General features: G+C 44.9%; 1 protein-coding gene across 1 annotated transcript in view; it reads right to left on the reverse strand.

Annotated features, from left to right (window-relative positions):
- THADA (THADA armadillo repeat containing) overlaps positions 1 to 11,853 on the reverse strand; it is a 544,422-nt gene extending 532,569 nt beyond the window's left edge. The window contains exons 1-4 of the mRNA XM_083175704.1: positions 11,696 to 11,853; positions 9,086 to 9,180; positions 5,726 to 5,820; positions 2,935 to 3,068 (exon numbers count right to left, since the gene is read on the reverse strand). Of these exons, the coding sequence (XP_083031830.1) occupies positions 2,935 to 3,068; positions 5,726 to 5,820; positions 9,086 to 9,161 (305 nt within the window). The 5' untranslated portion in view covers positions 9,162 to 9,180; positions 11,696 to 11,853. The remainder of the gene's footprint in view (positions 1 to 2,934; positions 3,069 to 5,725; positions 5,821 to 9,085; positions 9,181 to 11,695) is intronic.
- Positions 11,854 to 15,559: the final 3,706 nt, after the last annotated feature.

Consider the following 15,559-nt stretch of genomic DNA (forward strand, 5'->3'; position numbering starts at 1 on the left):
AGTATAAATTGCTAAACAGGGAGTATTATACCCTGAAATGAAGAACATTAATGAGCATTTGTGCTGATTCTAAATGTGTTAAGTGTGCAGTCTCAGATGCAGGTTTGTATCGTTGCATGTGGAGCTGCCCTGAAATGTCATGCGATGCGATTTTTCATTGTACAAGCACCCTGATGAGTGCTTACAATGTTAAATGCACCCCCATTGTCAACGCCACCCTCACTATCAATGCCAAACCGATGCGTGGAGAGCGCAGCGAGCCCATAAGGAGCGGCGGTCCGCGTCTTCCGACCTTTTCATACCCCCACTATCCACGTCGGCATGGATTTGATTCTATATAGTGTGGCGAGCGCAGCGAGCCCCGCGAGGGGGACCCGGAATACATGTAAAGTAATCCGTGTCCGCTCGGTGGCTCGCTGCGCTCGCCACACTATCTAATATCAACTCCACGCCGATGTGGATAGTGGGTGTATGAAAAGGTCGGAGGACGCGTAACGCCGCCGCTCGCCACGCTTCGGGTTGGTGTTGATAGCGGGGGTGCATTTAACATTGTAAGCACCCATCAGGGTGCTTGTACAATTAAAAATTGAATTGCATGCGATGCGATAAGATGCACTTCGATCAAAATCGGGGGCGCTGTGCTAGGAAACAAGTACCAAAAAAAAAAAAATTAGGACTTAATTATCTCCCCTACACCAAAGGCAGCTCTTTAGGATATAGATATAGATATATCCATCTTACCGATGGTGGCACTCGGAAATAAATCAACTCTTAGATAACTCTCAGGTAATATCAACGTTTCAAATCGGTTGAATTAGCTTCTTCTTCAGGACAGAAGAAGTGAATTAAACCTCTCGGAAACGTCGATATTACCTCTGCCTGAGAGTTGATTTTGTAAGATATTGTTGCCCTCCATGCAGGACCCTGGAAGGCACTGGACAAGCTGTGTGTTTGTGTTTTGAGGTGTGCTCTCCGCTCTATCTACAGTATTCGCATGATCATGATGTTAGGATGTTTCAATTGTTGTATATATATTACAACAATTGAAACATCATACTCATGTGGATAGATAGATAGATAGATAGATAGATAGATAGATAGATAGATAGATAGATAGATAGATAGATAGATAGATAGATAGATAGATAGATAGATAGATAGATAGATAGATTCGCATGAGTATGATGTTTCAATTGTTCTTGCCTAGAGTTTCTTACACGTTTCAGATAGACTGGCTTGAAATGTCTCTTGATAAGGACAAACAAGCCAAAAGCATTTTTAATATATGGGTGCCTTATGTAAAATTCTTGTTCCCCTCTATAAAAAAAATCCTTGAGCGCTGCAGTGTCACTGACCTCATGGTACAATATTGAAGTCCTTACGACTTGTTCTTGCCCCTTTTAATTTGGTTTCATTCTTCTAGGATTGTGTTTTCCCAGAAATGTTATTGTATTAGATAACTGTTTTCTGCTAATATTGTGTGTTCACCGATTAACCAAACTGAGCCAATAAGTTTGCTATTTATACACTTTTATTGACCCTATTTTATATTTTTACAATTTTTTTCAAATTGTATTATATAATGTGTATACATTTGCCATTCTATTTATAAAATATTGAAAATAAATAAAAATCTGTTACTAATGTTGAAGTATTAAAAAATTTTTTTTTACTATATACCGTACAAAATTACATCATTTTCCATAGTACCTCCACTTTAGTATTTAGGTAGAGGTCTCTCTCTACCAGCCAATCAGCTCCTACCTGCCATGTCACAGACTGTATTTGAAAAATGGCAGACAAGAGCTGATTGGTTGGTTGTTTATTGTCACAGACTGTATTTGAAAAATGGCAGACAAGAGCTGATTGGTTGGTTGTTTATCACTCTCCATTTTATCACTTTTGAAGCTTAGAGAATCTGGCCCTGAGACCCTACATTGTATTCAATGCAGCATATTCTGGAGTCTACTAATAAAGTAAGAGCTTCTAATGTTCAGCATCCATATTAAAACAGAAACAACTCAATTAAAAACCCAGCTTAAGAAAACTGCTGGTGGTTACTGGTGGTAGTAAGAGATGATGGGCCACATGCACTAAGCTTCAAAAGGGATAAAATGGAGTGTAATAAACAGCCAGCCAATCAGCTCCTTCCTGCTATGTCACAAGCTGTGCTTGAAAATGTCAGGCAGAAGCTGATTGGCTGGCTGTATATCAATCTCAATTGTATCACTTTTGAAGCTTAGTGCATCTGGCCCAGTGACTGGATTGACATCAGCAAGAGCCAATGAAAAAGCAGATGTAATTTATAGATGCGTGCCTTTGTGATTCCACCCTCCATCATTGGAGATGCTGTCGTAAGTGGAAGCGGGGAGGGTTACCACACAAGGGGGTGATTTCTTTCCCCAGGCCAATTTTTGGAGTTTGGGGATGCGAACGCATTCTGCGGGTATCAAACTCGCAGGTGCAGGCAGTGGCCGGACGCAGGGCACTACCTAGCGTTTCATGGGAATGCCCACAAAAACAGTGGGCGGCTCATAGATACGCTGGGCATACCCCTCCGAACGCAGGCTGGACATTCGGCGGGGCGCCGTTTACCTGATCGCTAGGCTGCGAATATACGCAGCCTACCGAACAGGACTGAATCAGGCCCAATGTGTGAGGTGAAATTGACTTTAACCCTTTGATTGCCAACATCTCTGTGAGAGAGAGACAAAATAGCGGCTAAAAATGCCAACGTCGCTCACATTTGTTATATAGAGTCAAATAAAAAACGTTGTGGAAAAAAAGATTATATTTCCTATATAAAAGGTAATCATTACAGGTCATTACGATGAACATAAATGTTTGCTGGGCAATTTTCACACCAATTTTGACAAATTCACTTGGCACCCAAAGGGTTAAATAACACTGGCAAATACCCAAATTATGATTTACCTTGCCAAAACCTTTTTCAGGGGATTCTTGGCACTAGCTGCAAAGAACATTTCAGCCAGGACAGTCAAGCAGCAGCGGAGGACTTCAGGGTCAGCAGAACCGCTGGGTCCCAGGGTTTCCAAGAAAGGAACAATCTGAAAAAATATATATATATATATTTTTTTTTTATCTAGCCGATAAGTTAAACAGCAAGCAAAACCGCCAACTGTAATCAAAACGTACTAAAGATTAAATAAAAAACCACTCCCTCACCCTATGTCATTAACAAATTACTATATAAACAGAGATTTGCGTATGATAAATAAAGCCCACTGTTTAATAAAATGTAGCTTTAAATATGAAATGATGGCATATAAAAGACCTGAAGGAAAACAGCCCAGTCATAATGAAACACATAAGGTAGAACACATCCCACTCTTTCCGATTGTGACAGAACCCCTCACTATGAACGTCCCAAACTCAAGCTTCTCTTTGTAACTCTCCCTTTCCTTTATGACACAGAGAAGATTTATACATTTTCTTAGGGTTAATTTAGGGGTCAGGGAACTAGGGATACTGCATTTGGTTTCGTGAAGCGCTTAGGCCATTAGGTATAGTTTGGGGTTCTGGTTAGGGTATTACAGATATGGACTCTAAGCAAATATAATGCAAGGGGCTTGAGGCAGTGACACTCCAGTCCTGGCTCCTCCTGGAACGAGTCCCACCGTAAGTAGCGACTGCCCCTCTATAATCTAACCCTGCTGTCAACTAGTTTGGCTTTTAGCTAGTTACAATATTACTCTGATAGTCAGACTTTATCACCAAACTATAAAAGAAACATTTTGCAGCTAAATGTAAAAAGGGGATCTGTAAAACATGCACTGTTACAGACCATCTTGTTTTTTGAAAAATGTTTCTTTAGCATTTGTAACCTCTGAACAATATGCAACTGGTCATAAACAACGCTGGCCAAATCTGACTGCATGTACAGATGGGAAAGGGGTTGATAAAACCCCACAGGAGCGTGCATCGTTATCTTTTTCATTCATACACACCGGACAATAAGCACTATGGCCCTTATTCTGGTTGGTGCGGTAATATCCGCGTGCGTTCGTGCCGCCGATGTTTTGTGTCTGCGCATGTGCAGAGGCGTCTCTGCGCATGTGCGAGCGGGGCGTACGGCCAAATCCCGCATGAAATGTGAACACTCCGAACAGGGGGTGGAGAGGGGCGTGAAGGGCTATTTGGGCTCATTACCATATGCATACGCCCCGCGTTTCATGGGCGTTCCCATGCAAACGCTGGGCGTACGTATGGTAATGCGGTCGTGACGCACGTGTAGGGGGCGGACATATGACATCGCCGGATGTCAGCTGCCCGCCCAGATCCTTGCTTTTGCACGGAAAAATGTCCGTGTAGTCTGAGGTTGCGGGAGATGGTGGACCACTCGGTCCTGCATTCGATGGTCTGCGACCATCGAATGATGGGGGAGGTTCCCTGAGATGGAGGAGGCGTATTCCGTGAAAAATACACGTGCGGTCCGTTCGGCCAGCTTCTTACCGCGTACGGACGGAGTTGGCGATCCGTATGGAAGGCGGGGTTTCGCACGCACGGTCCTGGCCGCATATTCGGATCCGGCCGCACCGATCAGAATAAGGGCCTATAATTGTGTTAACGATATCATTATCGTACATGGTGTCTGCCTGGTACTTGTGAGTTATCCGGGCGCCCGATTTTAGATCGGGTACCATCGGATCGGATCGCGTCGCATCGCGTGTTAACCAAATGGCATGCGATGCGACGAGATCAGCACCCGATTTTAGCAGTGTACCCGATTTAAACATTGGAATCAATGTAAAATGGTCCCTGAGACCCGATTTTACATTTATTTCAATGAAAAAATGCCCAAAACCCCCAAAAAGTGACAAAACTTAAATCCCATCCCCATTGTTAACGCCACTCCACTATTGACGCCAACTCGAAGCATGGCGAGCGCAGCGAGCCCGCAAGGGGCGGCGGTACGCGTCCTCCGACCTTTTCATGCCCTACTATCCACGTCGGCGTGGAGTTGAGAATAGAATAGTGTGGTGAGCGCAGCGCGCCACCGAGCCCGAAGCGTGGCGAGCGCAGCGTGCCCCGCGAGGGGACGCGGATACCTGTGAAGCCCGCGAAGGGCCGCGCTTACCTGTGAAGGTATCCGCGTCCCCTCGCTGCGCTCGCCACACTATTATATTCTCAACTCCACGCCGACGTGGATAGTGGGGCATGAAAAGGTCGGAGGACGCGCACCGCTGCGCTCGCCACGCTTCGGGTTGGCGTCAATAGTGGAGTGGCGTTAACAATGGGGATGGGATTTAAGTTTTGTCAGTTTTTGGGGGTTTTGGGCATTTTTTCATTGAAATGTGTTAAAATCGCGTCGCATCGCGTGCCATTGTATACCATACAATAGCATCCAATGCGACGCGATTACGATGCGATTTTGGATACAAGGACATTTCAAGGGAAATCGCGTCGCATCGTACTCTTATTGTACTGACATTCAATTTCAACATCGGGCGCCCGGATAACTCACAAGTACCGTCTGCCTTTATGGTAGTGTGTATGGGGCTTTAAAAAGTTGTGCTACAGTATATTGGTCTGTCCCTCTGGATGCTCTAATTAATTGATTGGCTACAGGCTGACCCTGTGGATAAGTTCCTGGAGCAGCTCAGTTCCATTAACCTAGATAGATAGATAGATAGATAGATAGATAGATAGATAGATAGATAGATAGATAGATAGATAGATAGATCTTACATTGCCTACGCTTTACCTTTTTGATGCAGTGAATTTGCTGGACTCCATCTTGTAGCTGTAAACACTGGAAGATGAGGGATGGCAAATTTTGTTCTTGGTCATCTGTAAAACCTGTAACAAATAGCAAACATGGTATCATGTTATAAAGGATGGTATCAGGAAACCAAATGTAGGTTCTGCATTTTCCACAGTAAATATGGGGATATGCATCATTGGTAAAAGAATGACACCTGCTGTGCTATTGGCAGCAATAAAATGGGGACAGTGACAGCACAGAAGTGACAAAATGCAACCACACTCTGATGTACCTATTATTCTGCTGAAATATAAATGTCTGCAGACAGGAAGGTGTAAGGGCAGACCTGTACAGAATGCAACCAACACATTGCTCCATTGACTTGTCATCTAATACTGCTTTCCCACTGCAGACCAGTTTAAAGTACTGGTAATCTTAAATGGTATTTAAAACGGTATTAGCATTCCCACTGCAGCAGATTACCGTTTTAAATACCATTTAAGTACCATTCCCATTGCAGTGAACCTTGTAAAATGTAGAGTGCCTAACCCCCCCCCCCCCCAGTGTAAAGAGTGCCTAACCCCCCCCCCCAAGTGTAAAGAGTGCCTAACCCCCGTACCTGCCCTGTGCTCCCACCTCCCCTCCCCTTGTACTTACCTGCACGGGGATGCAGGGCAGTGGGGAGGCAGCGGGGGTCCATGCAGGGTCCATGCAGGGTACAGGCAGTCCCAGTGCCTGATGAGACCTAGTAGTTCTCACTTTGCGCATACGTAATGAGTGCACGTGCATAATAATGAGCCGCTCATTACATATGCGCATATGTAATGAGTGGCTCATTATTATGCACGTGCACTCATTACACATGCACAAAGTGAGAACTACTAGTTCTCATCAGGCACTGGGACTGCCTGAAGGCTAAATAACGTTTAAGAGGCATTCACACTGCCTCTTAAACGTTATTTTAACGTGTAGGACTCTGCTTTAAAAACGGGTTGGGTACTTGTTTCCTAGCACGGCCACAATCGCGGGCATCGTGTGCCTTAACTTTAAGGCACACGATGCCCGCGATTTCCTTTGAAAAAAGCCCAACTCTGGTACATCGCGTCGGTCGTGTGCCTTAAGAAGGCACACGACGCGACCGACGCGATGCCCACGATTTCCCCATAGGCTTCAATGTTAAAATATTTTAACATTGAAGCCTATGCGCGTCCGACGCGATGCCCACGATTTCCCCATAGGCTTCAATGTTAAAATATTTTAACATTGAAGCCTATGCGCGTCCGACGCGATGCCCACGATTTCCCCATAGGCTTCAATGTTAAAATATTTTAACATTGAAGCCTATGCGCGTCCGACGCGATGCCCCCGATTTCTCCATAGGCTTTAATGTTAAAATATTTAACATTGAAGCCTATGCGATGGACCCGATTTGTCCATAGGCTTCAATGTTAAAATATTTTAACATTGAAACTGAGTCCATTTAACATAGCAAAAAATGGGAAAAGGCCCAATATGGGCAATTTCTCATTGGGTATGGCCCCGTCATGTGTGTAAAAAATAATGGCCCCCCATTGTGGACGCCACCCCCACGATTGACGCGAACCCGAAGCGTGGCGAGCGCAGCGAGCCCGCGAGGGGCGGCGGTGCGCGTCCTCCAACCTTTTCATTCCCCTACTATCCACGTCGGCGTGGAGTTGAGAATAGATTAGTGTGGCGAGCGCAGCGAGCCACCGAGCCCGAAGCGTGGCGAGCGCAGCGAGCCCCGCGGATACCTTCACAGGTATCCGCGTCCCCTCGCGGGCTTCACAGCTGTCCGCGTCCCCTCGCGGGGCTCGCCACACTAATCTATTCTCAACTCCACGCCGACGTGGATAGTAGGGGAATGAAAAGGTCGGAGGACGCGCACCGCTGCGCTCGCCACGCTTCGGGTTCGCGTCAATCGTAGGGGTGGCGGCCACAATGGGGGGCCATTATTTTTTACACACTTGACGGGGCCATACCCAATGAGAAATGGCCCATATTGGCCCTTTACCCATTTTTTACTATGTTCAATGGACTCAGTTTCAATGTTAAAATAATTTAACATTGAAGCCTATGGACACGATGGATCCGATTTCTCCATAGGCTTCAATGTTAAATTATTTTAACATTGAAGCCTATGGAGAAATCGGGTACATCGCGTCAGTCGCATCGTGTGCGTTTTGGTATGCACCCGACGCGACCGACACGATTTTTTCCGACACGACCACCACGATAGAAATCGTTGTGGCCGTGCTAGGAAACAAGTACCACGGGTTCAAATACAATTTAACTTTAAACGGTATTTCAACTCTGGCACTTTCCCACTGCAGCCTTAAAACGGTAAATTGCGCTGAAAATCTGCAATTTACCGTTTTTTAGCTGCAGTGGGAAAGGGGCATAACCCTAAAATCATCTGTTGACATTCATAATGTTGATATTCTCAGTGTCAACATGTTGAATGTAGACAATCCCAATGTCTACTGTATTACTACATAGATAGAAAAGCAATACTAGGTGCTTCAGTTTCCAGTCCATTATAAAATAGAATCTGAAAGCAGCTTACCAGAAAAGGCTGTTTGACCCCTTTTAAGAAACCTGGGAGCACGGTCAAACTGGCTGTATATATTACTGGTAAAAATGCAACAATACAAAAAAATGTATGAAAAATAAAAATAAACAAGAGCCCGTTAAAAAGTGACAAATAGTTTAAAAGAACTACCAGTCACCTTAAGATGTCATTTGTATATGGAGTGATTTGGAGTGAATTCCATAAAGAATATAATATTACCTAATGGTAGTCCATGGTAACCATGAATGTACGCACAGATAAAAATGGCTTCACGGACAATTGAATAGCTCTGAAGGATCAAATAGCTTTTGGTAAATTACAGCAGTTAATTGAATTCCCCTAAGGCACTAAAAGAATAACAGGTCTGATGGGGGTGGGCGGAGCTTTTCACTTAAGCTTTTAGTGGCCAGGCCCTCTACCCGGGTGCCGGACAGCTCCCCGACAGTCGGGATTCCGACAGTCATTCCTCCGACGTCGGAAACCTGACTGCTCCCTCGTGGGGGTCCACGACCCCCATAGAGGGAGAATAAAATAGGTGGCGAGCACAGCTCGCCACCATGCCCGCAGCGTGGTGATCGCAGCGAGCCCTAAAGGGGCTTCATTGCGCTCCCCCCGCTGTGCAGTTGGGATTCCGACATCTGAGTAATGACTGTCGGAATCCCGACTGTCAGTGAAATATACCACACCCAACAGGTAATTACACAAAATTAGATGCAGAGCAAAGTGCTATACCAAAAATGTGTCACACAGCGCTCATGTAACATGCTTACCTCTAAGCTTCTCAAGATTGGGCCCATCAAGTGTCAAGACATCGACTTTAATTTCTTTTTTCTTTTTCAAAACCATTTTCTTTGTTTAATTTATCCTACAATAAAGAAACAACAATCTTATAACATTGGATTAGCACAGCAAAACTCAAAGCTTTTTGGCATGCCTTTATTCCCTAAGACTGCATCTACACATTGCATTTTAGCAGGATGCAGTCAAACAGGATCCTGTTTAGCAGGATGCAGCTTCTTGTGCCTACACATTGTGTTTCAGCAGGCATGTGTATATATATCCTCTTGAGGAAGCATCCTGCTAAAATGCTCTGGGTTGTACTCAATGCGGCCAGTGAGGGGGTTAAACGACGAGGATCGCCGAAAACAATCAAGCCTCGCCATTTAACCCCCACGACGGCAGCTCACTGTATTCAACATTCCAGGGGGAATCCTTGCGATTCCCCCAAATGGCGAGGTTCGTGGCTAATGCAGGGAGCCCCCTGCATTTACCCGCAAGCCTCGCTGATTTGGCAGCCGTTTCCACGTTACCGTAAATACCCAGCGAGGTGGAAACGGCGTGTGCAGGGGGTCAGTTGAATACTGACAGTGCGAGCTGTGACAGGGAAAAGCATTGAATACTGCCCTCTGTGTAAACACAGCCATAGATTTAAATGTGCAGGCTCCTTCCTGCCAAACAGATGCAATGCGATCTAGTACAAAATGCACAGAGCACACTGCATTGTGTGTGGGCACCTAAAGAACTCATATTCACTGGTGCTTTAACATATGTAATATCCAAGGTAAAGGGGCCGGATACTAGAAACCACTGTTCTCAGTGTAAAGCAAGCTTATTGGTGATTTAATTCACAATGCACTTTTCAGAATGTTACTTGCTATACTTTGCATTTGAGACTGGTAACACAACTGTTGTATTACCAGGCAGGTAAAGGTTTTGGGTTTGTATTCTACAAATAATAACGATCTGCACTATAACCCTAATATAAAATGTCCTCTGACTATAGCTGCAAAATATAATTTTAGGTAACTCATTTTGAAAATATATACTAGTCAAAAACAAAAGCATATGTGTGTGTGCGCTAACATACCTCCCAACTTCTGTCCTGTTGAAATAGGGACACTCGCGCGGTGAAGCCGCGCAAGCGCCCTAAAAGGGCGTATGCAAATGAGGGCGCAGCTTATGCTAATTAGCCGCGACCTCATTTTCATACGAGAATAGACGCTGTGCGCATGCGCACAGCGTCTATTCTACTAGATTGGGGGGTCTCCCAACTGCCACCCCCCGCAGCGGGACAATGCCTGCCGTGGGTGGGACAGCGGGACAGGACCCGAAAATCGGGACTGTCCCGCTGTAATCGTGACAGTTGGGAGGTATGCGCTAATATGGAGATCTAAATATCACGGTTGTCCAGAAAACATACAGATGGAGCAGCTCTCATTAGAGGGACACATGCACATCTTCAGGGTTAGTGTGGGATGAGAGCAGCGGGCAGGTGGTGGAGGGTGATGGCGGTGCTCCGTCAGAACGGGGCGTGCGGGGTGGATGGTGAGCAGCGGTGAATGTCGATAGAATCGCCAGGAGCAGCTCTAATAAGAGCATCTCTTCCTTTTCCATGTAGACCTAATGCTTGTGTCAACATTTTGACCATGTCAACTTAATATAGGTCTTGACCTAGTGCCTGATGACCTTTAGTGGTCAACCTGATGACCATATCCCATACATTCGACGTTGTGATATAATACGAATCTAGAAGCTAGAAGCTTGTAAAACAAATAAAAAGTTGTCTAGGTTATTATCTAAGGAAAGGTGCATATATTGTCACCTTACAGCAGGGGTGGGGAAGCTTTTTTGTGCCAAGGGCCGTTCGTATGGGGAAAAATCCTTCCGGGGCCATATGTAAAAATTGCAATTACAAATTGTCCTGCTGCAGGCGTCCCACGCTCCGGTGGCTGCCGCTGAATAGGACTGACAGTCTCCGGCCGCTGTTGATTAAGAGGAATCTTGCGAGAACTACTGACCTCTCACGAGAATTACCTGTACTTGACTCCTAGCAAAGCCGCCGGCCGGGTGGGAGGGCCACATACAGCCCCCGGGCCTGAGGTTCCCCACCCCTGCCTTACAGAATATAGTCATTACTATATCTGCAGCAGACTGCTGTGATGTGCTGTGACTTGTAGTGCTGCAGCAGACTGCTAAGGAATGCTGCACATGTAGTACCACAGCAGAATACCAGGTCAATCTGCAACTTGTAGTGTTGCAGCACACTGCAGATGTGTGCTGCAATTTGTAGTGCAACATCAGACTGCCAAGACTACTACTGTGACTTGTAGTGCTACAGCAGAGCCATGGCTTACTGTCACTGTGACTTGTAGTGCCACACTATGTTTGTAGTGTATGCTTAAGCAACAATGCGTAATAACAGCTGGAGAGCCACATCTGCTACCTATGCACATATAAGTTATAGTGTACCACATCCTCGCCTTCACACACTACACTACAAGAAGTCACCAAAGCATAAACAGTATGAGTTGCATGAGAACACGTACAGCATAAGAGGCTACACATCTAGGATGTTAGTATGTGCACTATAATATCTTTACCTCGTAGACAATTAGCTTCCAGTTCCCTGTATACAGCAGCAGCTTGCCATGTGCAGGAAGTGAGTAGACTAGTAGGTAATCAGCCGGTGCTTGCCTCTATCAACAATCTACGTTACTGAAAACTGTCTCCAGTGTAAGTGCAGCAGCCATTTTATTGAAGATCAATCCTATTAAACGCATTGGTCTTGGCTCCAGTGAAATGGTTTCTATACTGTATTGCAGACAGAAACGGAACTGTGTCATACAATTGTAAATGTATCTCATTCGATTCTTTCTCAAGAGTATACAGATGCGTTAAGCCTGGATAGGTGGCTGAGCTCATTCCTGCTCTGGTTTAAAACGCTGATTCCTTGAGGCAGATTTATCACAGCATGGAGAGAGATAATGTCACACTAAGCAGCCACAGCGCAACATGGCAGTTAATGATTATTTCTTCATTTTCAAAATCATAGATTTGCCAGGGAATCGGGCTTTTTAACCCATTCAGTTGTGTTTTTTATCTTTTAGGGAGTGCTCCGCACAGGGCAGGTTTTTTTGAGAGCGCTACCTAAAAAAGGGGAGGAGGCAGAGTCGGGCAGCGGCTGAAGCTGAGTTCAACGCACAACAGCGCAGCCCGGCGCAAAGTAGCGCAGACAGCGGCAATCCTGAGAATTTTCCGGGTTTGCCAAGCTGGGCACCGGAGCATAGCACAGAAAACTGAGTGCCAGCGAAGGGGGTAAATAAATTAAATTTTCCTTTCCTATTTCTAGGAGATTGGGAAATATTGCAAATCCATCGCTAATGTATCAACATGGTTCTAGGTCGAAAGGTCATTAGTTCGACAGGTTGTTAGTTCGACAGGTCATTAGTTCAACATTTTGTCTAGGTCGACAGTGAAAAGGATTACATAGGGTTTTTCACTATTTTTTGAGCCGACATGTGCCGACAGGTGGTATTTCATGCTATAAAAAAGCAAGAGCGAGAGCAACGAGCGATGCGAGGGGATGTGGTGCACTTTAAACTGTGTCCATGTTGACTGTGTTGACATTCGGGTAAAAAAACAGTTAAAAATCCCGTCGACCTTTTGACTGTCGACCTAGACATTGTCGAACGAATTACCTGTCGAACTAATGACCTGTCAAACTAATGACCTTTCGACCTAGCGCCATGTCGACATTTCCCCATGTCGACATTTTCCCATGTCGACCTAATGGTGTCGACCTAATGACTGTCGACCATCATGCAGTAGACCAAATGATCCCAACCCCTAAAATCGTACACTGGGAACCCACCATCACCACCACGATTGGTTAGTTCTTTATCTCTCTCTACACTTTATCTCTCTCCAAGCTTTGAAAATCACCCCCAGAATCCATAAAAGGCAGCTGGGTTTCAGACATGGAAGTAAAGTAATCGTGTTTGCAATCTCTTCTTACTGATTGCAAGTAAAGATGCTGTGTCCTGGTACCTTACATTGGTACGTTCCTCAGAAAAAGGTATCCATATTGATACTACATACGAAAACAGAAATTCTTAAATTTTGGAGGTGGACAGAAGCTTTAAGAGATATACGCTTAATAGAATTAAAATAATGGACAAAACACTGCTTATAAAAACTACAGGTTTCCATCGGTGCAGCATAAATGATGCCTGTAAACATGTTAAGTTCAATGGTAATGGTAAAATAGAGAACATTAAGATTAACAGCACGGACATAAAAGACTTCATAACTTGTCAAAAAATGTAGTTTATGCCATTGAATGTTCCTGTCAGAATTTTTATATTGGGAGAACATCTAGACCTTTGAGAAATGGGTGAACATGTTAGAAATATTACGAAGGGGTTGGTAACCCATGTTCTTTCCCTTAATTTTAAGGAAGATCACATAAGCTCATTTTGCGGTAAACACTCGGTGAAGGGAAGCAAAAGATACCTCAGAGCTGTTAGCCGAAATGCAAATTAACTGTATTTATTTATATAAAACTCTAATTCCTCATGGTTTAAATAAGGACTTTGAGATAAAATGGTTCTTTTAATATGATATAAATTTTTAGCACATCATATAGACCTGTTTCTCTTTTAAGGTAACTGGAAGACTTTATTACATTGGACCAAGGATTCTCAAACACGATCCTCAAAGCCCCACACAATTCACACTTTCCAGGTCATCCGGCAGGTGCACAGGTGCCTTCATTACTCTTTGACACATTTAAAAAGATCCACATAATTTCACTTGTGGTTCTGTGAGGAGACCTGCAAAACTTGCACTGTGACCGAGTTTGAGAACCTGTGCATTGGACTATTGAACTATGGAACTCTGCAACATCTGAAGGGGCAGAAACCGGTACACATTCCAAAAGGGGGCATGGCCAAGTGTAAAGGGGGCGTGGCCACATCCTCTTTCCGAATGTCTACTTGGCATTTTTTTTTTTCCGCAAAGTGAGGGATGATAGGACGATTCACAGGCTACAGCAAAATTATTTTTGCTCACTGCCCGCTCACCTACCGCCAGTGCTGCTGCTCCTTCGGCATCCTGAAACCTCCAGTGCGCATACGCCTAAGGAGGCTTAGAGTGTCAGCTACACAGTGCCAGAGCCGCGTGATGTTATAACACACACTCGCTGGTCGGGACCCCCGTGCAATGCACCACTACTCCACTAGGAATGGGTGCAGAACACTGTAGGGCCTGATTACATCTACGTACACACCAGGGTCCGACCGCCAAGGAGAAGCCACCTAAATGAAACCTCCGCAAAATCCGGTACAATCGGTACATTTTATTTTTGCCGGAACAGACCGTTAAAAACCGTTACTGTACCGGCAAAATTGGTACAGTTGGAGCGTATGGTGATATACAAAGATTGAGGAGGTGAGAACATCTTCTAAAAAATAACACCTTACTACATTTAGGCCAATACACGAATTAGTCCCTTACACATTTTTTTTTGCTTTGACAAGTACAGTAGCTCTTACTAACTGCTTTGGGGCTCATCTGCTGTACAACTGGATGTAAGTAATTTTGTGATACGCCTCTCAGATGTAGAAGTCCACATTCACACTTACAGATGTCATCTTCACAATCTCCCTCAAATGCTTTTTCAAAACTAGGCAAGCATTCCTGGCACCTGGCTGTAACCTAAAGTGTATTGCAGGGCATCAGGGTGTGGTACAGGGGTCCGACAGTTGGGATCCCGACAGTCATTAGCCCGACGTCGGGATCCCGACCGGCCAGACCCAGACAGCATAGTGAGCGCAACTAAAGCTGTGTACACACGGCAGCGATAGGGGCTGATATCGCTGGGAATATGGTCGCTGGCGACCATATTGCCAGTGATGGGAGTGTGCCCTGGCTATAAATCGCTGGGTGCGTTCTCCCGTTTTCTGCCCCGTTATAATCGCTGGCCAGCTGATTCCCTCTGGTGCTCCCCCGGCAGAGGTTCCCTTTCATCAGCGACCATCTCTGGTCGCTGATGAAAAGGAGACACTGAGCAATATATCTCCCCGTGTGTACGCACCGTAAGCCCTCACCAATACAAGCAGAAATGTTACGACACAAATACCGAAATGGAACACCAGATGGCGCCATTGTAAGGCAAAAGTGATCCATTCATGAAAACTTTCAGAAACTCATGTTAGTGAAAGTTGAAATCTATTTTGTTGTGTTTATTTTTTGCTTCTCTCTTTCTGTCCCTCACTTAAAAAAAAAAAAATGAAAAAAGAAAACTAGGAATGATGGGGAATATTTTCCTATGGAAAGACTGTGTTGCCATGAAAATAAAACGTGGAGGGTTTGTCAGTTAATATTCCACTTTGACAAAGTTTTTCCTCTGAGCTGACTTTGTGCTGACGTCCCCCAGATCAAGCTGTACTGATGCTCCCCCCATG

The sequence above is a fragment of the Crinia signifera genome, chromosome 3 (assembly GCF_055691185.1).
Source record: "Crinia signifera chromosome 3, ASM5569118v1, whole genome shotgun sequence".
Taxonomy (NCBI): domain Eukaryota; kingdom Metazoa; phylum Chordata; class Amphibia; order Anura; family Myobatrachidae; genus Crinia; species Crinia signifera.